The following is a 24479-nucleotide window of genomic DNA, read 5'->3' as shown; positions in this document are numbered from 1 at the left end:
CGGGCGGATCACAAGGTTATGAGTTCGAGACCAGCCTGGCCAATATGGTGAAACCCCCGTCTCCACTAAAAATACAAAAAAATTAGCCAGGTGTGGTGGTGCATGCCTGTAATCCCAGCTACTCGGGAGGCTGAGACAGGAGAATTGCTTGAACCTGGGAGGCGGAGGGTGCAGTGAGCCGAGATCGCGCCACTGTACTCCAGCCTGGGCAATAGAGTGAGACTCTGTCTCAAGAAAACAAAAAAACCGGGAGACACGTTTGTGGTCACTTAAGATTTTTCCAGACAACAACATGCGTCGTTTTTGCCTTTGAGGTGTGTTTCTTTCTGCCTCCATTCCAGGCACAGTCCTATCCTGGCAGTGAGCAAATTCCACACGCAGTTCTGAGCAGGACGCTGAGGCTCAGCTGCAACAGGGGGCAGCCAGGAAGATGCCTGAGGAGGTGCCAGGCACACAGGAGGAACTGGGACAGACTCGGGCCAGGCTGCAGGCTGCAGCAGCGCCCACCCCTCCACTTGCAGGCACAGCCCCTCCGTCTCACAGGACAGACAGGGCCGGCTCAGCGGCTGCTACACACTGCTTTATTTGTTCTTTTTGTTATTATTTTTAAGTTCACCTACAGCTGCAGTACACACACACTGCTTTATCTGGCTAGCTGCTATTCAGAAAACACTTTTCCTGAATTCAGGAAAAATTTTTTAAAAGACCTGAGAAAAATTCCTGTGACTTCTTAGCTTTGATGAAGTACATTTACTTTGACATTGATATAGCTTGTAACTACTTTTGGAATTTTTTTCCCCTAACACTTTGATCTCATTAAGGATATTATGCCTTTTCCACCAGAAAATGCAGAGGTATCATCTTTTGCTTGGAAACCAATTGAAAGCGTCCCATTTTAACAAAATGACATAAAATTACAAACATTTACATGATTAAATTCAAAGCCTGATCCATCTGGTGGTAAGAAATAAAATGTTAACTTATTTTAAAAGATGTATTTGCATTATTAAAATATAGTAACGACTTCCATCTTTACATCAAAAGAAACGGTTGGGCTTGCATGAGCAATGGTTCCCAGCTCTGGGGAGGGTTTGAGCCATGCCCTTGCGGGGGCTGCTCCAAGCTCCGACTTCAAAAGTTGGAGTTTCCCAGCTGCGAACAGCTGGTCAAAGGCACTCTCAAAAGTTCAAGGAAATGCCCGTTTGCGGATGGCCGCAGCAGGCCTGTGGGTCTGGGGACAGCACCAAGGAGCTGGCCATTGGTTCCTGAGATGCTCCTGCTCTGCCGTGTTCTAAGGACGTGCAAGCTGGAGCTCTTCTCCGGAAAAAGAAAACGCTGGGGAGGCCTCCGTGTTGGCGGGTCAAGCCAGATAACCAAGCTTGTACTGGCTTCAGCAGAAGCCGCGCTGTTTCCTCCTTCCCCCTCTGTCTCCTTTCCCTTCTGTCTCCTCCTTTCCCCTCTGTCCTGATGCCCTCCAGGCTGCTGGGAGGAGCCTGCTGCCTGCCTCCCGCCTCCCTAGACCACTGTTCTCCCCACAGTTCTCTCCCGGAGCTGTCCCCCAGCAGGCCACACACACCTGGGCCCAGGCTCCAGATCTGCCCGCCCACACAGGAGTCCCCTCTAGCTGGAGCTCCGCCCCCTGTTCCCAGGGCATCCTGGGCAGGTCAGTTTTCCCATCTGTCAACCAGGAACATTCCAAGGCTCTTCCTGCCTGACTGCTGTGGTTTCCCACCTTCCATCCAGGCGGGAAGAGAATTTAAAAACCCCGCAGGCACTGGCCAGGCTGCCTGTGAGAGGGAGAACTGGAAAGCCAGTGTCAGGCAGACCCTCTCCAGGTTGGACCTGGGCGCTGGCTCCCCACAGGGAAGGCAGTGCTGTGCCTGGGGCAGGGGAAGAGCAGTGGTAGCAGTTCCAGATTGTCAGAGCTGGGGAGGGCCTCCAAGAGCTGCCAGAGCTGATTTTTCAGAGAGGGAAACTGAGACCCAGAGAGGCAGTGACGAGCTCTACCTCCCACTGCAAGGCAGATCAGAGCTGGGGTTCTCGCTCCTCAAAGTGCAGTCGGGGCTTCGGAGCTTGGGCCTGGGCTGGGAGCTGGTTAGACGTACATAACCTCAGGCCCTGCATGTCAACAGCACCCCCAGGCTGCTCATTAGGGAGTTAAAGTTGAGAAGCGCTAAGCTGACCTGGCCACCCCTGGAGAGATGGGCCTCAGACTGAGGGAGCAGCGCGGGTGTACCTTCCACAGCGGAACCTTCCAGAAGTGTTGTGGCGCGGATGCCAGGAGGGGCTCGCTTGTGTCACCTAGTCCTCGTGAGCCCACCCCACTGTGGAGAGCGGGCAACCAAGAGGGGCACGCATTTCAGGCTCCAGAAGAACTGGGCAGGCTCCCTGCGTTGGGGAGGAGGCGCCGGGGGCCCAGGCCCACGCACCTGTGGGTCTACACAGCTAATCGCCCCCACCAGCAACCATGACCGCCAGTGGCTGGCCCAGGTCAGCACGGTCTGAAAGTGGATTTGAAAGGTCAGCGTTGAATATCCGGGAATGACTGCGTTTTGGAGGTGGTTCAGCTCCTGCTAGAGCTCTGGGCGAGCAGGGGGTGCCCCAGCCAGCAGGTGCCTCCGAGGCCTGGCGGGGGCGGGGCATGCTGTCCTCAGAGGCAGTACTCCCGCTCGATGCTCGCCATCAGCCCCTCTTCCGAGTGGTCGTAGGAGATGACTGCCGGCCTCTCGGGCTTCTTGCGACTGCTGCCTGGGGCTCTGTGGGTCAGAAATGGGACAGGGCTGTCAGGAGGCAGGACGGTGCCTTCACACTCATTTCCCCGGGCCACCACAATGACTCCTAGTGGGCCCATCCTGAAACCCAAACTGAAGCCTTTGCCCTGGGACACCCTGTGGCTCTCTCGCCCAGCACACATCCACCAGCAGGCTTCTACTGCGTCCGCTTCATCTCCCACAACGCTGAGCCCTCGCAGAGTGGAAGCCAGCACCTGCCCTGTTTGAGGGAGGACGGGCTCTGGGCTGGGAAGACCGAGCTTGAATCCCAGCTCTGCGGCTCACCCGTGCGCCTCAGGCAAGGCCAGTGCGTCTCCGAGCCTCCGTGTTTTTTCTCAAGCACACAACTTTATTCATGAGTCGTTCTGAGGCATAAGATAATGCACGGGCAGCATGTGATGTGGAATCGAGCACACCACAGCCTTAACCAGTGGGAATCAAGGCCGGGCGCAGTGGCTCATGCCTGTAATCCTAGCACTTTGGGAGGCCGAGGTGGGCAGATCACTTGAGGTCAGGAATTCGAGACCAGCCTGGCCGACGTGGTGAAATCTCATCTTTACTAAAGATACAAAAATTATCCGGGTGGGGTGATGGGTGCCTATAATCCCAGCTACTCAGGAGGCTGAGGCAGAATGGCTTGAACCCAGGAAGTGGAGGTTGCAGTGAGCCGAGAATGAGCCTCTGCACTCCAGCCTGAGTGACAAAGTAAGACTCTGTCTCAAAAAAATAAATAAAAAATAAAAGGGAATTACTGTCATGTTGGCTGCTTGCCGACATCGGTCCGTACTTGTACCCTCTGGGGTCTCACAGGAGCTGCTCATTTTGGGGAACCACATGTTCAGGATCCCGCCAGTCCCTCAGCCCACCTGGCAGCCCAGCTGAGAGGGACCAAGACCAGAGCTCCTGCTCCTGCTGCCTGGGCTCCTGCTGCCTGGGTTCCAGAAAGCGGCTGCGCCAGCCTGGACCCTGCTGGCTCATCCTGCTCTCCCAGACCTTCTGGACTTTGTGTGGACACCTGGGTGGTGCTGACTGCCCCCGGACCTGCCACGGTTGTGTTGAAATGTGCGGACCTTTGCAGGAGGGAGTCCCAGGAGCCCAGGGCAGGGCGTGAAGCCTCAGTCAGGCTAGGTGCTGCCTCCTGGAGATGCTGCCTCGGAAGGGGATATGCAGGTCTGCAGCTGACAGGGTCCAGGAGAGGCAGGCCAGCTGCCCACGGCCAGGTGTTGGACGCTGCCCTCCCAGTGGCCAGCCAGGGACTCTGGGCAATGGGAACACTGCCAACTGCTCTGCCACTTGCCAGACATTGGGGCGAGCCGCCCCCCATTTCCTGGCCTGGTTCCCCCTCCACGAGCTTGGGGGACTGGGCTGGATGGACTTAAATGTCCCTCTGACTACTGCAGTTGCACTCCCACTAATGCTCAGAGCACAGCCTCCGGGTCCCCGTCTGGCTCTCTGGGAACTCAGGGCAAGAGCTGGGCCCCTGGCACAGCCACTTGACTTCATCCCCCAGGAAGGATCAGCATCTAGCAGAGGGCCTCCAGGCGTCCAGGGCACACACTCCTCCCATGTCCCGGAGACGTCATGCCCCTATTGACAAGCTGGCTCCAGGGACCGTACTTATTAGCACCGCCCGTGGCCAGTGCGCAGAAACAGCTGCGTGGTCACTGTTGACGTCTGCAGGGTTCCTGGCACACTGCCTGTCCGTGAAAGCACTGAAGGCAATACGTGTTCCTTGCAGCCCTGAGACACAGTGGAAACGCAGACGTTCTGGAGCCAGGCAGATCTCACCTGGCTCTGCCATGCAGTCGTTGTGTGGCTGTGGGCAAGGCATGTACCAGGCCTCACGCCCCTGTGGATAAAACCCAGCAGCTACTCCACGAGGCCAACCTGAGGGCTGGACCAGGCGCCATCTGCGGTGTGTCTACCACAGAGCTGGGCACTAAGGAAGCACTCAACAGAAGTCGCTGCGATGCTGTTAGTTTCGCAGTGGCTCATGCCTGGCCCGGCGCAGTGGCTCATGCCTATAATCCCCAGCACTTTGGGAGGCCGAGGCAGGTGGATTGCTTTGCGCTCAGGAGTTCGAGACCAGCCTGACCAACATGGTGAAACCCCGTGTCTACAAACAGTACAAAAATTAGCCAGACATGGTGGCACGCGCCTGTAGTCCCAGCTACTTAGGAGGCTGAGGCTGGAGGATCACTTGAGCCTGGGAAGTGGAGTTTGCAATGAGCTGAAATTGCGCCACTGCACTCCAGCCTGGGCGACAGAGCAAGACCCTATCTCAAAAAAGAAAAAACAAACAAAACAAACAAACAAAAAAAACAGAGTAAGGGCCCAGCAAAGCACCCAGTACAGAGGAGAGACCTGGCCACTGCCCTTCCTGTTCCCCACCATCCTCCTGGACTCACCTCCCCTGAGGATTGTTGGGAAGAAGAGAAATGGGCATGGGACGCCCAGACACCCTCAAGGGCAACAGGGTCTCCTGGCCAGCAGGAATCCCAAGCAGCACTTCTGGACCTGGGGACCCCCACAGGAATAAAAGCCCTTCTGGGCTCATCAGGCAGCTGCCCGCTTGCCTGTGGATGTGAAGCTGAGCCCTGGGGGAGATGGCCGTCCAGGGTCACACAGCCATTCTCCTCACTCATCCTGTCTCACTCAGCATCCGACATACCCTGTAGGTGGAATCTTGGGGAGAAAGGAGAGCAGGGACTGGCGCATGGGAAGCTGACGGGCAGCCCTGGGGCTGGGGTGGGTAGGACGGTAGGCAGTCCTGGGTCTGTGAGAGGTCAGGCTCCACTGGGCTCCACAGCCACCCCTGCCCTGTCTGCCTGGCAACACTCCACCAACACCGTGAGGCAACTGGTGGGGCTTAGAGAGCCAGGTGGGGCCATAAGCTCTTTCTTCCCCCTGCTTGGGTGGGGGCACACAGATAAAAGGGAAAAACTGATCCTAAAGGGATTCTTGGGAAGTCTCCCCACTCTTGAGGGAGTCAAGAAATGAATCTTCATTTAAGTCCTCATTCACTGTCAGGTTTTCCATCAGCAGGGATTCCTAAAGCCATGCTTTTTTTTTAGGCAGGATCTTGCTTTGTCACCAAGGCTGAAATGCAGTGGTGGGATCACGGCTCACCATAGCCTCCACTTCTCAGGCTCAAGCCATCCTCCCACCCCGGTCTCCTGAGCAGCTGGGACCCCAGGCATGTGCCACCACGCCTGGCTAATTTTGGTATTTTTGTGGAGATGAGGTCTCCCTATGTTACCCAGGCTGAAAGTCACAAATTTCTTAAAAAGAAAAAGACCTTTCCAAGGAGAATCACTCCAAGAAAAGAAACCAATACGCTTCTCCAGAGAGAACAAATCCATTGTAATCGGGCCTCAGAAACCCACATGTTAAATGAGGCAAGAACATTTGTGTTATTCTATTGGGTCTAGAATTTTCTTTTTCTTTTTTTTTTTTTTTTTTGAGATGGAATTTTGCTCTGTCACCCAGGCTGGAGTGCAGTGGTGCGCGCCACGATCTCGGCTCGCTGCAACCTCCCCATCACAGGTTCAAGGGATTCTCCTATCTCAGCCTCCCAAGTACCTGGGAATACAGGCACGTGCCACCACTCCCGACTAATTTTTATATATTTTTAGTAGAGACGGGGTTTCACCATGTTGGCCAGGCTGCTGTTGAACTCCTGACCTCAGGTGATGCGCCCACCTCCGCCTCCCAAAGTGCTGGGATTACAGGTGTGAGCCACCGTGCCTGGCTAGGTCTAGAATTTTCTAGAATCTGCTGCCTCCCCAACGTGGGGAAATCCTACCTTGGATCTCAGTTTACTCACTAGGAAAATGGGAAGGAGTAACCTCTCTCACCAATACCGTAATGTGTCTGGCCCAAGGCCTGGCTTACAGTGGGTACTCAACAAGCATTTGCAGAATGAACAATAAGTGAATTTCAGCAGCAGCTGCAGACAGAAGTTTCTAGAACCCCTACGTTCCCCTCCATGGGCCCCTGGGCTTCCACTAGCCCTTCCTTACAGACTTCAGGTCAGGATGGCCCAGCCAAAAGCTCAGGGAAGCAGCGACTTCCTCCAGCACGGCTGCTCCCCTCTGCTGTTTCCGCAGGGCCCTCCCAGGGGAAGGACCTGGCATTGTCAGGATGGTCAGGACTGGGGTCAAGGCCCACATGCCCCAGGCTGACATAAAACAATCCTGTTAACAAGCATCTATGAAATGCTACCATGTGCCTGGAGCTATGACGGACCAGAGGCGAATCTGATTCCTTCTGTGATGAAGTCTGGAGAGAAGAGAGGGGACAGGGCAGGACCACATCACGTGGACCTACTACAGGAGAGGCCACATGTGGAGGGGCTGGGAAGTTGCACCATGCGGGACGAGGGACACTAGTTTGACCAGGAAGGGGACAGAGTATGAGGGGGAGATGTTTAAACTGTGCTTTGAAGGGTTTCTTCTTCGATATTTTGTTATGAAAAATTTCAAACATACTGAAAAGTTAAAATTTGTAGATTCAACAATTAAGTTCAACTTTGCTATATTTACTTTATCACATACTTATTTACTTCTTCATCTGATGCATCCCAGAGTCAGCTGCAGACATTAGCACCTCCACCCTGAAACACCGTTGAAAGGACCCTGCCTGGGAGGGCGAGGGTGACACTGGAGGGAGGAGATTGAAGGGCGGGACACTGATGCAGCCATAGGGTGAGGCACTGGTACCCAAGAGCTGCACGCAGCGGGGCTGAGACTGGCCTGCAGGGTCCACGGCTGCCACAGGAGCCGGGTGTGTGCCGTGGGCAGCGCGTAGCACAGTGGGTACGGGGCAGATGCTGCCAGCCCTGACCCTGGGGCAGGACTGCTGGGACCTGGGGCTTCCTTCCTGGTGGTAGCACGGTGCTGGAGGGGCTGACAGAGCCCTGGGCACTCGTACGCCCAGCACAGCACTCAGGGAGGCTCCCATTAAAGTGTACTGAATGAAAAGCCTGGGTGCAGTGGCTCACGCCCATAATCCCAGCACTTTGGGAGGCCAAGGTGGGGTGGATCACCTGAGGCCAGGAGTTTGAGACCAGCCTGGCCAACTTGGCGAAACCCTGTCTCTACAACAAATACAAAAATTAGCCGGGCGGGGTGGCTCGTGCCTGTAATCCCAGCTACTTGGGAGGCTGAGGCAGGAGAATCGCTTGAACCCGGGTTGTGGAGACTGCGGTGAGCCGAGATCGTACCAGTGCACTCCAGCCTGGATGACAAGAGCAAAACTCTACCTCAAAAAAATAAAAAACAAAATAAAAATAAATAAATAAATAAATAAAGTATACTGAATGAGTGAAGTACTGCTGCTGAGTGGTAATAACAGAAATGTCAGGGGTGTCCCGGAATGTGCATGTGTAAAAGTCAGAAGAAATAATAGCTAATTAGTTCATGGTAGGATTTAATCCTAAATTCCTTGGGCCAATGGAAACTCTAAAGTTCCTGCTTACAGTGCAGGGGCAGACCTGCGTGGGCATCCTCACTCCTCCCTACCTCCCCCTCTGCAGCAGCTTCTAACATTGCCCAGAGCCAGCCACAGCATTCTACTGGGAAGCAATGGCCAGCTGTTTCCGCTCAGCATTCAAGGCCCTCCCAACACTTTAATCCTCCCTCCCCCGTTCCCTCCTACTACCCACACCTGTCCACACAGTATCCCAGGAGGCTCTTTCCTTCCTCTCTCCTCGGCGAACTCCTGTACGTCCTTCAAGCCATATTATTTTTATATTTTTTTTTATTTTTTTTTTCTGAGACAGAGTCTCCCTCTGTCACCCAGGCTGGAATGAAGTGGCACGATCTTGGCTAACTGCAACCTCCACCTCCCGGGTTCAAGCAATTCTCCTGCCTTAGCCCTCGGAGTAGCTGGGATTACAGGTGCACACCACCACGACCGGCTACTTTTTTTTTTTGGTATTTTTTTAGTACAGACAGGGCTTCACCGTGTTGGCCAGGCTGCTCTTGAACTCTTGACCTCAAGTGATCTGCCTGCCTAGGCCTCCCAAATTGCTGGGATTATAGGTGTGAGCCACTGGGCCCGGCCCCTTCCAGCCATCTTAAACACCAGTTCTGACCTCCCCTGGAGCTCACTGCCTGCATTTCTGAGACCATGCCCCTCCTGGGCAGGGCCTCAGACCCAGCCCCTGCACTGCAGCCCTCAGCACTGCTGTGGGGCTCAGGGTAAGACCTCCCAGTGTCTGTTAAATAAGCGAGTCCAGCAGGGTTCCTGTCCTGAAATCATTTGTAATTAAGGACAATGGCTAACATTTCCAACCTTTTTCACTCCCACAATCTTACCTGACAATCACCCACTCCCAGTGACCCGTTACCACATTAGCTGGAGGTCAGCAAGCCAAGGGGGTGACCGGCCTGGGGTGGAAAGTCATCCCTGGAGCAGACAGACAAGGCCTGGGTTCTGGGGTTGGGGGATTTTAAAGGAGGAAATGAGACCAGGCTCCTCGCCTGCTACCTTCAAGGGTGTTCAGCGTGGTTCCCTGGTAACATGCCGTGGAGCTGCAGGTGGGCCTGCTGCTGGCCCTGGGCTGCGAGTTCCTTAAGGGCTGTGTCTTGTTCCTAGATCTGGCCACAGCGCACAGCATGGCACCTGAATATTTTTGAATGAGTTACGGTGCAAATAGGAAATGGCTTGGGTATGCCCTGGTCTGATCCAGGTCATGGCCTCTTTTAGGAGGAAGAGCAAAGCTGCGGTGAGATGGTGAGCCTTCTGCAATCTCCTTGGCAGGACTTTCCCTTGAGGGCTAGGGCTTTGTATTTAGAGGGAGCTGCCTCTGGAAACCTCATGAGGACCTGGAGGAAAGTGGGGGACAGGAGGGCTCTGAGGCTGGCTGGAGTCAACAAAAAGAACCCGTGGCTTCTAGGAGAGATGTGCCTCCCCGGTACTTACTCAGAGACACTGCCGCTCCCCGGGTGGCCCTCTGTGCTCTGCTCTGCGCACACCTTGAGAAAGATGAAATGAAGAGACATTCAAAGATCGTCAACAGTGCAGTCTGCCTAAGGCTTTGGCTTTGTGTGGACAGACGATGGCCACCACTTTCAACCCAGGATCCATAAGCCTCGGAGCGGAAAGGCTCTCGAGCTGTCAAGTTCCATCCACTCATTGCATAGGCAAGAAAACGGAGGCTGCAAAAAGAGAGCGACTTGGAAAGCTCACGCACAGAGCAAGTGGCAGAGACAGGGCCAGACTCGCTGCCTCCCAGACGGCCACCCATGTGAGGGTTGTCTCTCACCCCCAGGGGTCATGTGACCCACTGCCACCTAGCAAGGACACACTCTGTGTGCCACCTCCAGGGATCTTGGGACCCACTGCCACCTAGCACGAGGACACCCCGTGTGTCACCCCCAGGGGTCTTGGGACCCACTGCCACCTAGCAAGAGGACACCCCGTGTGTCACCTCCAGGAACCACGCGACCCCGACCCCACTCTAAACATTGCCCAGAACCCTTTCCCTCCGCCACTGAAGTGCTTTCTCTTCATAAGGCAAGGCCGTGTCTACACAGCATGTGGCTGCTGTGGGTTCTGTGGTCCGACAGTCCACTCGCCTACCCGTGCAGTGCCAGAACCACCCTGTCTCGTTCCTGGCATCAGGCAAGACTGGCTGTCCACTAAAGCATGTCTTCCCAGCTTCTTTCTTTTTCCAGGAGGGTCTTGGTGATTCTTGGCTGTTGGCACTTCCATGTACAGGTGCTCCTTGGCTTACAATGGGGTTACGGCCCGAAGAAAACATTGCAAAGTGGAAAAATCCTATGTTGAATCATCAAAATCAGGGACCATCTATACATGTATTATAATCAGCTTGTCATATTTGGGGGAAAAAAACCTTGGGGATTTTTCTAGGGTTGTATTAAACTATAGATCATTTTAGGGAGACTTATAGCTTTACAATAAGGAGTATTCAAATTTATTAATAGGGAATATCTATTCATTTAGGACTCCTTTAGTGTCTTCTAAGAAATTATCATTTTCCCTATAGAGATACCATGGATATCTCTTTTTATTTTATTTACTTATTTTTGAGACAGAGTTTTGCTCTTGTTGCCCAGGCTGGAGTGCAATGGTGCGATCTCAGCTCACTGCAACCTCTGCCTCCCAGGTTCACATCATTCTCCTGCCTCAGCCTCCCGAGTAGCTGGGATTACAGGTGCCTGCCACCACGCCTAGCTAATTTTTGTATTTTTAGTAGAGATGGGGTTTTCCCAGGTTGGCCAGGCTGGTCTTGAACTCCTTACCTCTCAGGTGATCTGCCCACCTCGGCATCCCAAAGTGCTGGGATTACAGGCGTGAGCCACCGTGCCCAGCTAAAAATGTTATCTTTTTAAAATAAAATTTTCTACTTGCTTGATGCTTCAGAAATGACTGAGATATATACATGTTAAAAAAATTCTTTTCTTTTCTTTTTTTTTTTTTTTTTTGAGACAGGGTCTAGCTCTATCGCCGAGACTGGAGTGCAGTGGCCTGATCATAGTTCACTGCAGCCTCCACCTCCCAGGCTCAAGCAACCCTCCCATGTCAGCCTCTCGTGTAGCTGGGACTACAGGCTCATGCCACCATGAAGAGCTACTTTTTCATTTTTTTTAGAGATGGGGTCTCACTATGTTTCCCTGGCTGGTCTTAAACTCCTGGACTCAAACAATCCTCCCATCTCAGCCTCCCAAAGTGTAGGGATTACAGGCGTGAGCCACTGGGCCTGGTCAGAGATGTATGAATTTATCTTGTGCTTAGCAGTCTTACTGAATTCTCTTATTAGTTCTAGTAATTTATGGATTCCTTTGGATTTTCTTATTTCCCATTCACATGATCTAGGAAAAATGACCGTTTGATTTTTCCCTTTCTGGTCCTTATACATTTTTTCCCTAACCTTTCTGCACTGGCTGGGACCTCCAGTAGTACAGTCAAAGGAAGTGATGATGACAGTCATCTCCATCTTAATCCTTTATTGAAAGAAAAAGTTTCCATCACATCATGACTGAATATGACATTTGCTGTAGTTTCTTCTCTGGCTATCTTTTATCAGGTCCTTGTCTCTCTATGTTGTGTTCTGGGTCATTTCTATCTCCCTCTCTCCAACTCACCGATCCTCTCTTCATCTCTGTCTAATCTGTTAAACCTATACCATTGATATCTTTCATTTTGCTTATTATATTTTCCATTTCCAGATGTCCTATTTGGTTCTTTTTCAAATCTTCTAGGTCACTTTCTATAGTTCTTGTCCTTTGCAGGTGTTTTCTTTAAACATAATAAACGTAGTTGATTACAATCTGTGTCTGGTGATCTTAGTAACTGACATCTTCATTGGTATATTTTTGTTTATTGTTTCTTCTAAGTCTTCACTTGGTTCTTTGGGGAGTTGGTTATTTTTTGTCATTGGCAGCTTGTCATCCTTGAAAAATTCCTTCTGGGTATTCTTTGAGGCCTAAGAGGGCTTCCTCCAGAGAGGGGATGCATTTGCTTTTGCCAGGCACATAGCAGGCATCCCTGGTCTGAAACCACTTTAAGTTAAATCTATACTTTGAAGTATTTTGGACCACCCAGGTGATGAGAATTTAGGCTGCAAACATAAGAGGTGCCTGGGTTGAGCTTACAACTTCCTAGAGCTTGCAAGATCTTTCTGTTCAAAGGAAAAAACTTTTGGATAAATAGGTATACACGACTACAAAGAAACCCACTCCAGCTGCATGTGCTAGTCAACCAGTTTTTGGTTCATAAATATAAATGGTCATAAAAGGACTCACAAACATTTAAAGGGGGAGAGCGCATGAAAGAATAATCAAGATGAACCAGCTAGGCGTGGTGGCTCACACCTGTAATCCCAGCCCTTTGGGAGGCCGAGGCGGGTGGATCACCTGAGGTCAGGAGTTCTAGACCAGCCTGGCCAATGTGGTGAAACCCCGTCTCCACTAAAAACACAAAAATTAGCAGGGCGTGGTGGTGGGCACCTCTAATCCCAGCGACTGGGGAGGCTGAGGCAGGAGAATTGCTTGAACCCAGGAAGCAGAGGTTGCAGTGAGCTGAGACTGCACCACTGCACTCCAGCCTGGGTGACAGAGCGAGGCTCTGTCTCAAAAAAAAAAAATTAAATTTAAAAAAATTAAAGTTTCCAGGAAGGGATGAGCAGGCGGAGACAGGCCACCTACAAGAAACCAAGAGTCAGGTGGCCTCACCTGCTCATCAGTGACACTGGAAGCCACTGTTATAATGGCTGCAAAGGTATAAGGGAAAGCTGTTTTGAACTCGGAATTTTAATTCCAAATAAACTATTAATCAGGTATTAAGAAAATGAAGATATTTTCAGACATACAAAGACTTAATCTCCTATTACCCTTTCTGGAGAAAAAAAATTTTTATTTTTATTTTGTTGTTGTTGTTTTTGTTTTTTGAGATGGAGTCTTGCTCTGTCACCAGCTGACTGCAACCTCAGCCTCCAGAGTTCAAGCAATTCTCCTGCCTCAGCCTCCTGAGTAGCTGGGACTACAGGCGCGTGCCACCACGCCCAGCAAATTGTTGTATTTTTAGTAGAGACAGGGTTTCACCACGTTGGCCAGGATGGACTCGATCTCTTGACCTCATGATCCACCCGCCTCAGCCTCCCGAAGTGCTGGGATAACAGGTGTGAGCCACTGTGCCTGGCCGAAAAAAATATTTAAAAAAAAAATGTTTTTTAAGTCACAGAAGATAGAGGTTTCATGAGCCTAATGGAATTAACCCAGGAATGTAAGGCAGTGGAAACTTCCGGATAATGTGTAATAAGGCCAGAAAGCAACCTGTCAATGTCCAGTTCCCATGACATAAATTGAGCGATCAGAGTAGCTGCTCCAAATATCTGAAGAGCTCATGTGTAAATAGGCCACACTTCTTCTGCCTGTCCCAGGGGCTCAGTGTGTCCACACTAAAGGGAGGTGGGTTGTGTTCAACACAGAGGACTAAGTCAGAGCTGCCTGTGAGGGAGAGGCTGCCCCAGGAGGCAGTGAGATGCCTGTCACTGAAGCCAGACAGAGGCTGGGTGATCCAACAGCTCATGCTCCCATTAGAATTCAAAATCAAGGCCAAACACACACCCTGAAGTCACGCACTTCTATTTCTAGGGTCACTATGAATGCTCAGCAGGTGAGGAGGGGGAGGACAAGGGTGAGAAGGGATCGCGGCAACAGTGTCTTCACGCTCCCATCTCTTCACCTTCCAGACCTTGGTGTACTTGGTTCAATGCCAAGGAGCTCCCCAGGGTTCCCTCCTCTCCCAGCCCCGCCCAGTACCCTCTGATGGGTGTGGCTTTGCCTTGACCTTTATCGCCGCAGTCCCCGTGCTGAGATGGAGAACCTGTTTTATTTTTATTTTTTACTTTTTTTGAGATGGAGTCTTGCTCTGTCATCCAGGCTCGAGTGCAGTGGCACAATCTCGTCTCAGCCTCCAGAGTACCTGGGATTACAGGCGTGTGCCACCACGCCTGGCTAATTTTTGTATTTTTAGTAGAGGTGGGGTTTTGCCATGTTGGCCAGGCCGGTCTTGAACTCCTGACCTCAAGTGATCCACTCGCTTCAGCCTCCCAAAGTGTTGGGATTACAGGTGTGAGCCACTGCGCCTGGCCTATTTATTTATTTATTCGAGACAGGGTCTTGTTCTGTTGCCCAGGCTGGAGTGCAGTGGCCTGATCATAGCTCGCTGCAGCCTCAACTCCTGGGCTCAAGCAATCCTCCCATCTCAGCCTCCTGAGTAACTGGAACCACAGGCACATGCCACCACACAAGGCTAATTCTTGTACTTCTTGTAGAGACCAAGTCTCCCTATGTTGCCCAGGCTGGTCTTGTACTCCTGAGCTCAAGCGATCCCCCAACCTCAGCCTCCTAAAAAGTGCTGGGATTACAGGCATGGTGAGCCACCACGCCCAGCCTGAGAACCTTTTTTGTTTGTTTGTTTGTTTTGTTTTGAGACGGAGTCTCGCTCTATCATCCAGGCTGGAGTGCAGTGGCGTGATTCGGCTCACTGCAACTTCTGCCTCCCGGGTTCAAGTGATTCTCCTGCCTCAGCCTCCCAAGTAGCTGGGATTACAGGTGCCCACCACCACGCCCAGCTAATTTTTTGTATTTTTAGTAGATACGGGGTTTCACTATGTTGGCCAGGCTAGTCTCGAACTCCTGACCTCAGGCCATCCACCTGCCTCGGCCTCCCAAAGTGCTGGGATTACAGGCCTGAGCCGCCGTGCCCGGCTCTGAGAACCTCTTAAAGCTAAGGCAGGACATCCAGCCAAGCCCAGGGCCTGTCAGGGTGGACACTGAGCTGCCTGCTGCTGCCCTTCTGAAAGGGCAGCGGGACCCTTGCAGCAGGGGGCTTGGAATGCCTGGCGTAGGGACCTGACTTTGCACTGCTCGCTAACAAGAAGACACTGCAGCCTCAGGGCAGCCTTAAGGATGGAATGCCATCCAGTGCGTGAACGGCCCCCCAGAGCGGATGCAGGAGGAAGCAATTTCCCTGATGGCTCGGCCTTGCTGTTTCTGTTGTTTTCACCTGTGTTTTTCTCTGTGCCTGAGATTTTATTGTGTGGCCCTTTATCTGGCCAATTTGTTTAAGCCTTGAACTTACTTTCTCAGATGGAAAAAGCATGAGACTCCCAGAACACAGAAGCTTGCTGAAGCAGTGAGGGGGAGCTGGTATGAAAAGCAAAGACACAGCAGCCCCAGGTGGTGGCTCCAGCCTCCTGCGGACAGGGGCTCCTCTAGGGGGCTGCCTCCACCTGCAGATCACTGAGACACGTGGATGTGGGGAGCTGGCGGAGCCTGGGCTGGGGCCCTGGGAACTGGGCTGAGTTCAGGACCAGTGTGTGTGTGCACCTGTTTGTATGTGTACGTTTGTGTGCATGTGAGGGGTGTGTGTCATCCCTTGAGATTCTAGGGGGGCTTTGGAAAGACCAAACCACAGCTAAACAAGAAGCAGAAAACATATGAGAATGAACCGAATAAGATCATCTCTTAAAGTTTTTGACTCTTAAAACCAAAGATTTTGTGAAAATTAAAGTTTCAAAGGTTACTTTTTTTTTTGAGACGGAGTTTCGCTCTTGTCGCCCAGGCTGGAGTGCAATGGTGCGATCTCAGCTCACTGCAACCTCTGCTCCTGGGTTCAAGTGATTCTCCTGCCTCAGCCTCCCGAGTAGCTGGGATTACAGGCATCCGCCACCACACCTGGCGAATTTTTGTATTTTTAGTAGAGCTGGGGTTTCACCATGTTGGCCAGGTTCGTCTTGAACTCCTGACCTCAGGTGATCCGCCTGCCTCGTCTCCCAAAGTGCTGGGATTACAGGCATAAGCCACCGCACCTGGCCCAAAGGTTACTTTTTAGAAAATCCACTGCATATTTACCAAAAATAAAATATGCAGTGTATTTCTTCTCCTGAAAGAGTTCTTCCATTAACTCTTAATTTTTAGCAGCTGACTATGTATGTATGTACACATACCAGTTACATGTGTAATTGACAGAACAATTCCATTCCTTTTATTCCATCGTATGGATACACTTCCCCCTTCCTCTTTAAGAATTATCCTTCTTTGAAGCCCAGGTTTGGTTTGTTTGGCTTTTCTGTTTTTTTAAGGAAACTTGAAAATGTACAGTAGAGAAACTCCTACAACGGCTCTCCTGGACCTGACCCAGCTTTCACTATTTTGCTAGTCTCGTTCCGTTGCTCACCACCAGAGGGCACTGTTCTCCCCACACAGAGGCCAAGATCCCAGTGCCCTAGGGAGGCTCCACTGCAGGGCTTTGCAGGCAGCAGAAGCTGAGCAGTGCAGGTGGAGGAGCGGTGGGAGAGCGGTGGGGGAGCGGTGGGGGAGCGGTGGGGGAGCGGTGGAGGAGCGGTCGGGGAGAGGTGGGGGAGCGGTGCAGGCAGGCTGTGAGTGGGAGAGTGGTGCGGGTGGGCTCTGCGTAGGGGGGGATGGCGCAGGTGGGGTCTGCGCGGGGGAGCAGTGCAGATGTGTGGGAGCGGTGCAGATGTGTGCGAGCAGTGCAGGTGGGCTCTGCATGGGGGGGCGGTGCAGGCTGGCTGTGTGGGAGTGGTGCAGGTGGGCTCTGGGGGTCAGCGGTGCAGGTGGGCTCTGCGATGACACCTGTCTTGCATGGCTAACATGACAAGGACGTGACAAGGGGCTCTGGGAAACCCCCTGGCTGTGGGCTGCCAGTCCTGGGCCCGTCTCCACTGGGAAGGCCTTGCCTTGAAGGAGGTGTTTCCAAAGCCACAGGGAAAAAGGCAAGGGAGACCCAGAGAGGCTGTCACTGGACTCAGGGTCTGAGAGACTTGTCCGTGCTAGCAGGGTGTGGATTGCGGTTGGCCTGACCTCCAAACAGGCACCCTCCCACTCCTTGCTGGGCCCCAAAGTCCTCCGATGTAAATAAGAAGGTGGGACTAAACCATCTGTGAGATCCCTTAAGCTCAAGTCATCTCGGATTTCAGCAATATAAAGAAATGACAGCGGTCTGGCCGTTTACTATCAAGAAACAGAGCTTGGTGGGAATCGGAATGGTGGCCTTGGGCAGGGGGCTGCTTCCCCTGCTGGGTAATGGGCTCACGACATTTAGGGGCAGAAGGGCCTCTGTTGTGCACAAATCACTGCTCTGACCCTCCTCCCCAGAGTCTAGTTAGGGTCTGCCCCAGCCCTATGGGACTCAAAGCTCCAAGGCTAAGAGCTCTTGGTCAGCATCTCTCAAAGAGTGCATGAGCCGGCATCGTCCTTTCCACGGCATTTCTACACCCTGCCGTGCCCAGTACTCAGCAGCAGCCACCACGGCCTCTCAGCAGGGCAGGAAACGTGAGGCTGTACCCCTGACCGTGATGCAGCCAGGCTTCTAATCACCTACAGCAGCCAGCAGCCAGCAGCCAGGGACTATGAAGGGAGACAGCCTCTGAGGCTGCCTGCTCCTCCCCCGGGTCGAGGCACTGGGCTTCTAACATCTTTTAGTCCTACTCTTTTTATAGAACTCCAGAGAGGACAATTCTTCCCTCAGTTTTTGACGGTCATGTTCCAGGCTTGGCATCCTCCCCCACCCATCCACACCCTCTCCTTCAGCAACTGTGCTCTGGTATGGCATCAGCCACTCTCCAAATGCTGATGTCCGCGAAATGACAGCTCCAGCTCCAACCACTTTTTGCAGTTGACAGGAATTTTGGACAGCCCACGGAAATTGTCCACCTAGGACTCAAAACTCAACTTGTATAAAACTAGGCCCATCTCATTAATGACATTCTGATCTTCTCAACTACACAAGCAGGGAATCTTGGAGTCTTTCTAGAAACTTGCTCTCCCTTGCTTGTCACACTCAGTGGCTCACCTCACCTCCTCCTCCACCTCTTACCTGGATTCCTCCCTTACCTGGGCTCCTGCCCCCATGCAGTCTCCCGCAATACAACCTCCCCAGCCACTGTGGATCCTTCCATTGCACAGGCTGGGAAGACACACAAGAAACTGAGAAGCTGCTTATCTCTGGAGAGGGGAGCTGGGGAAAGAGTTGGGAGGAAGGGAAATTTTCTTTGCAATGCACGTTTTCAATGTCCACTCGTGTGCCTGTGTATTACCTCTTCTAATTTTTAAAATAAACATTTAAAAATAATGAAACACAGAAAACTTCACCTAGCTCCCCACTGCCTACAGGACAGTTCAACCTCTTAGCCTGGAATCCTGTGAAAATGTGACCCAAACCCGTCTCATTGGTTTCTGCTCTCTGACATCGCCTGGCTGAATGGCACATAAACTCCAGGCTGTTCAAAAGCGCTTCTGGGCCGGGTGCGGTCGCTCATGCCTGTAATCCCAGCACTTTGGGAGGCTGAGGCGGGTGGATCACTTGAGGTCAGAAGTTCAAGACCAGCCTGGCCAACATGGCGAAACCCTGTCTCTACTAAAAATACAAAAATTACCCGGGCGTGATGGCACACGCCTGTAGTCCCAGTTACTCAGGAGGCTGAGACAGGAGAATTGCTTGAACCCAGGAGGCGGAGGCCGCAGTGAGCTGAGACTGCGCCACTGCACTCCAGCCTGGGCAAGACAGAGTGAGACTCCATCTCAAAAAAAAAAAAAAAATCGCTTCTGGACCTCTGGAGTTTTCTACACATTGTTTAATCTTTATGGAAACCTCCACCCTTTGTCAACTGCTGGAACACATTAGTGATCCTTTAGAACCAACTCAGACACCAGATCCACTGGAAGTCTTCTGCCTCGGGTGGGATTCCCACGCCTCCGCGTGTGCAGACGCACTGGAGCATGCCTTTACAACATGCTTCCACGGGAACTTGCAAACACTCATTTACACACCCCTTCCCAACACGGTTATGAGCTTTTTGGGGGTCCGCACCATCCTTTCTTCTTGTCCCCTGGATCAATCGAAATATCACTCATTGCCATTTAAATCTGTGTTCTTTGCTACAGACTTGGATGCAGGCAGAGAGTCACCGTCTTCAGGACAGTGACTTTGTTTTGTTGCAAGTCCATTAAGTTACCCGTCACCTTGACGTCCTTCTGTGGAGCTGCTGTCCCGCCAGGCACTCACTGTGACTGCTCTCTTTACACTGTGAGCTCCATAGCAGCTGCATGCCAGGATTACTGGAAAGTCCTGGCTGGGGTAACAGGCAAGAAAGAATTATCCGGATGCTCCATGGCTACAGCAAATGGAACCTTTCCAAAAATGGTGGATGACAGAGTCCCTCAGCCTAAGGAGAGGACACTATTGCCTGAGACTTTCTTGCAAAACAGAAAAATTCTCAGATAACGTACTTCCCTTGACCTTGAGTGACCCAGATTTATAGGCAGAGGGAGGAAAACAGTCTGAATTACTACCTGCTAGTAAAAATACTGAATCTGGCCAGGCACAGTGACTCACGCTTGTAATCCCAGCACTTTGGGAGGCCAAGGCAGGGGGACCACCTGAGGTCAGGAGTTCGAGAACAGCCTGACCAATATAGTGAAACCCCGTCTCTACTAAAAATACCAAAAAAATTAGCCGGGCGTGGTGGCATGCTCCTGTAGTCCCAGCTACTCCGGATGCTGAGACAGGAGACTTGCTTGAACCCGGGAGGCAGAGGTTGCAGTGAGCTGAGATTGTGCCACTGCACTCCAGCCTGGGTGACAGAGCAAGACTCCATTTCAAAAATTAAATTAAATTAAATTAAAATTAAAATACTGAATCTATGTCTACTTGATTAAACCAAAATTTATTCTCCAAGGGTTCCTTCAAATTTTACAAGGGCATCTAATGCTCAAAACCTCCTATTATCCAGCCCATTCTGGGACTAAGATTTTCTGGTGAATTCCATGTCCAGCAGCACCATCCCTACCGCCATCCACTACCGCTGCGCTGTAAAAAGAGCCTTCCTACAAGAGCTGACTGCACCGCATTCCTCGTGTCCTATTCTCCATGAACTCCAGCCCAAGGCGCCTCCCACCACCCTCTGACCCATCTCTCATCAAGGACCTTGAGACCTCCGAGTGGCTCAATTCGACCACCAGCTCTCAGGCTTCCCGCATATATCCCACCAAGCAGCACTTCCGCAGCTGAGCACGCCCTCCTTCCTAGGCACCTTCCTCCCTTGGCTTCCAGATGTTCTCTTGGTTTTCTCCCTTTTCCTGGCTGTTCTTTAGGATGCCCCTATCTCCTCCACCTTTGAACAGCGTGCTCAACCCCTGGCCTCGTCCCACGTTAGTTCACATACATGAAGCTCCCAGCACAGAGCCCGGTGCCCATCCATGCTTCCTAAGCACACGCTGGCAGCATCGTCACTGGTGATTTCATCTAATCTCATGGGTTTAAATCTTCCCATGTTCTAATGGTTCCTAAACGAACTCCAAACCTGACCTCTCGCCTGAATGCCAAACTCTTACAAAGATCTACTCACTTGACGTTCTGTTTGGATGTCTGACAGGCATCTCAAATTTAACATACTGAAAACCAACTTCCTGGTTAATGACACCCCAAACCTGCCCCTTCCACATTTTCTGTGTCTGTTCATGGCAGCTGCATCCCTCCAGCTGCTCCAGCCAAGAACTCCTGGTTCACCTTTGATTCCTTTCTTCCTCACACATCCCAGTCACCCCACTAGTGAGTCCATAAGCCAACCGCCCCTCACCACCGCCCGCCAACCTGGTCCAAACGACCCCACATCTCACTTGGATGACTGCAGAAGCTCCCCTCCCCCAGCACAACCCCAGCTTCTGTGCCTGCCACCTCACTGCCCCTTTCTTCACTCCAGTGAGACTCTGTCTCACAAAACAAAAACAAAAACAAAAACAAAATATAATATTCAGAATGATGATTCAGGGATAAACAGACAGTCTCTAAGACATTCCCAGTCAACAGTGGTTAAAATTTTTAAATGTGAGTGTTTAAAAGAATAACTTTCACTCAAGTTTGATGTTCTCTTATGAAGAATATGTCTCTCCTCCAAAATGCTAGATAGTTATGAAGCTATAAAAGGTTTCCTTTCCTCCTTTCTTCCTAAAGAAACTAAAAGTAGTGTTATTGGCCGGGTGCAGTGGCTCACACCTGTAATCCCAGCACTTTGGGAGGCCAAGGCGGGTGAATCACCTGAGGTCAGGAGTTCAAGACCAGCCTGGCCAACATGACAAAACCCCGTTTCTGCTAAAAATATAAAAATTAGCTGGGCATGGTGGCGCACATCTGTAGTATGTAGGCATTATCTGAAAATAATGAATTGGACCCAAGAGCTCCTTTACACCTCGAATAATCTGTGATTCTAGGATTCATTCATTTATTCAAGAAACATTTATGGTGCAGAAAATACATACAGTTGGCTGGGTGAGGTGGCTCACGCCTATAATCTCAGCACTTTCGGAGACCAAGGTGGGCGGGTCACCTGCGGTCAGGAGTTTGAAACCAGCCTGGCCATCATGGCAAAACCCCGTCTCTTCTAAAAATACAAAAATTGGGCGTGGTGGTGGGCACCTGTAATCCCAGATACTCAGGAGGCTGAGGCAAGAGAATTGCTTGAACCTGGGAGGCACAGGTTGCCGTGAGCCGGGATCACACCACTGGACTCTAGCCTGGGCAACAGAGTGAAACTCCATTTCAAAAAAAAAAAAGAAACAAAAAAGATACACGCAATTCACACCCAAAGGGCAACTGCAGCTGGCTGACCTCCTCAATTCCTGAAACCATCTCCTCTGCAAGCCTCTCACCGCCACTGCCTCGGTTCAGGACTCGGCCACCTGGACCACTGCAGACTCCCCCACCCACTCACACAGGTGGTCATGTTATTCCTAGTCTGACTCTGTCCAGTTCATCCTCCCCACAGTTATCGGTGTGACCTTCCTAAAATACAAATTGTCACAATCCTTACCTTTCAGATACCCAGAGCTTTCATAGTAATCCAAACTCACTAACGTGGAATACCCTTGGCATGGCGCACTGCAGCCTGGCATACTCTCTTAAGACCTCTCTGACCCATGCCCTGGGCACCAGCTGCCCCAGCCACCAGTGACATTAGGCATGAGGTTCTCTCTGCACAGAACTTGCTGCCTGGATCACGTCCACAGACCCTTCCAGATTCAGGACAACTTCCAAATTCATCTCTTCGGGAATGTCTACCTGCCACCCTTGGGATTAGCCGCTTTCTCCTGTGGCCTTTTGATACGGATCTCTCATCGCCCTGCTTTCTACTTTCCCCCATCGAGCTGCAGACTTCTTTAGGGCAAGGGCTATGCCGTGTGGCCTCATCCCTAGCACTCACAGCGGGACCGGTGCTCAAAGGATAGCTGGAAAATGACTTAAAGAGCGAGCAGTCACCATGATGAATAAAATCAGCAAATCAGAGGGCACAACATTCACTCTTGCTATTTGCCTCTCATTTTCACCTCCGAGTTTCCAAAGCACTTGAAAATGAACACTAAAATTAACTGCCTCCTTGCTATGTGTGAATTCCTCCCAAATTTCTCAGCTATTTGTCCAGTCAGTGTTATATAACTGCAGGCTGATGTGGTATTAAAGGAATCTTGTTATATAATTCAGCCCTACTCACTGCAGCTCGCTTTTCCTTTTTAAAGACCGTAAGGGAGAGTAGCAGGGAACCAGGGCCAGAGGCATCCTCCCCGAGCCCGGGAGCGGATGTTAAAGATCTTGTTCATTCAGCTCTGCTGGAGCGAAGACGGTTGCCAAACCAGAGTGCTCGTTTTATTGTTTTTTTAGAAAAGCAGGACTGTTATTATGAGTATTCAGGGACAGAGAATAGGAAGCGCAAAAGAGATTCCGCAGCATCTTAAAAATAGCAGTAACATGAGAATTGCCTGCCCAGCAAAGCAAGGATCCCGACCCGTGGGCGCAGCAGGGCGCTTCTGAGCCACCGTCTGGCGGCTGTGCCACCACCCCCGGCGCCCCGCTCCAGGGCGGCCCGGGAAGGCCAGGCGGGGGCGCGGGCCCGAGGGGAGCCGGGAGCCCGGCGCGCTCCACCTAGGGGTGTCCTTCCTCGGCCGCTCCCAGCGCGATCGCCCCCAGGCCTGGACACAGACCCGGAGACGGGGCAGAGAGGGAGGAAACCCGGGGGCCCAGGGGCGGGAAGGCCAGGGCAGCGGGGAGCACGCAGGTCGGAGGCTGGAAGGTGGCGCAGCGCGACCGGCGCCCGGGGGGGGGGGGGGGACGCGCGGCCGGTGAGTGGGGTCCCCGCCGTCCCCCGAGGCCCTGCGGCTCCCACACTCACCGCGCTCCCAGCGACCGCGGTGGGTCGGGGCCGGGCTGGGCGGCGCGGGGCGGGCTCCGGGGGACCCCAGGCCGCCGACTCGGCCAGCAGCTCGTCTAGCAGGCGCAGCGTCTCGTCCCTGCCGTCGGGGGGCGCCACGGGGCTGGGGTCGCGGCCGGGCGCCTCCTCCGCGGCTGTCCCCGGGGCCTCAGCCGTCGCCACCGGCACCCGCCGCCCGGTCCCGCCCTCCAGGGCTGCCGCTCCGGGCACCGCGGGGAGGCTCTTGGGGCTGCGCCGCCGCCTCAGAGTCCGGCCGCTCCGGCTGCTGCCGCTGCCCATGGCGCGCCCGCCGCCTCCGGGACCGCCGAGCGGGCCCCCGTGAGGGGCGCGGCCGGGGGCGGGGACACTCGGGGGTGCGGCCGGGGCGGGCTGCAGAGGGAGGCGCGGGGCGAGGCCCGGGAAGCGGCCGCGGCCCGGGGCTACGGCGCCCGGGCGGGGGTCGCGGCCCGAGGGCGGGGGTGCGAGCTGGAGCCTGGGGACAGGCGGGCGAGATAGGGGCTACATGGGCGTCCCGAGGGGGCGCACACCGGCCCTAGGGAGGGGCGGGCCCGAGACCCCGGCGAGGGGCACCGGGTGCGGGCGCGGCCTCCCCTCCCGGGTACCCCCCTACAGTCCCCCCACTCCCGCCCACGGGCCCCCTCGCTTTCCGCCGTCGGGTCAGCCCCGTCCCGGCCGCCTGGACTTGCTGAACACGCGGGGGCCCCGGCTGGGTTTGTTCATTTATGGAAACGCTCCCCAGACGACGCTAGCCGGGCCGGTGGGAGGCGGCGGGAGCGTGGGGAGACTTCCCAGCGCCTCAGCCCCCTAGCGATGCGCGGGGCGGGCGGGCGGGGGAAGACCCTGAGGGCTGCGCGCGCTGCGTTCGCGAGGTCCGGCCGTCAGTGCGCCCCGACCTTTCAGTGTCCGCCAGGCCCAAGACGCCCCGGGAGGGAAGGGGCGATCCTCCAGGCACC

The 24479-nt window shown here is 53.1% G+C and overlaps 1 protein-coding gene across 1 annotated transcript; it reads right to left on the bottom strand.

The window, feature by feature from the left end:
• Window positions 1-980: 980 nt before the first annotated feature.
• CYS1 (cystin 1) lies at window positions 981-23992 on the bottom strand. The gene is made up of 3 exons (XM_024242658.3): window positions 23488-23992; window positions 9699-9751; window positions 981-2756 (listed from the first exon to the last, which is right to left on the bottom strand). The coding sequence occupies exons 1-3, from the start codon at window positions 23803-23805 to the stop codon at window positions 2651-2653; spliced, it is 477 nt and encodes a 158-aa protein (XP_024098426.1). The 5' UTR covers window positions 23806-23992; the 3' UTR covers window positions 981-2650.
• Between the last annotated feature and the right edge of the window lie 487 nt (window positions 23993-24479).

The sequence above is a fragment of the Pongo abelii genome, chromosome 12 (assembly GCF_028885655.2).
Source record: "Pongo abelii isolate AG06213 chromosome 12, NHGRI_mPonAbe1-v2.0_pri, whole genome shotgun sequence".
In the NCBI taxonomy this organism is placed as follows: domain Eukaryota; kingdom Metazoa; phylum Chordata; class Mammalia; order Primates; family Hominidae; genus Pongo; species Pongo abelii.
Note: the sequence above shows the minus strand (reverse complement) of the source record. Positions and strands in the feature narration are given on the sequence as shown.

Bases quoted from the DNA above. Each gene is read 5' to 3' on its own strand.
- CYS1 (XM_024242658.3), bottom strand. From the start codon at position 23,805: ATGGGCAGCGGCAGCAGCCGGAGCGGCCGGACTCTGAGGCGGCGGCGC. The intron at 9,752-23,487 runs GTGAGTGTGGGA...ATCTTTCTCAAG, and splicing joins CCGCGGTCGCTGGGAGCGCG to GTGTGCGCAGAGCAGAGCAC. The intron at 2,757-9,698 runs GTAAGTACCGGG...TCTGACCCACAG, and splicing joins GGGAGCGGCAGTGTCTCTGA to AGCCCCAGGCAGCAGTCGCA.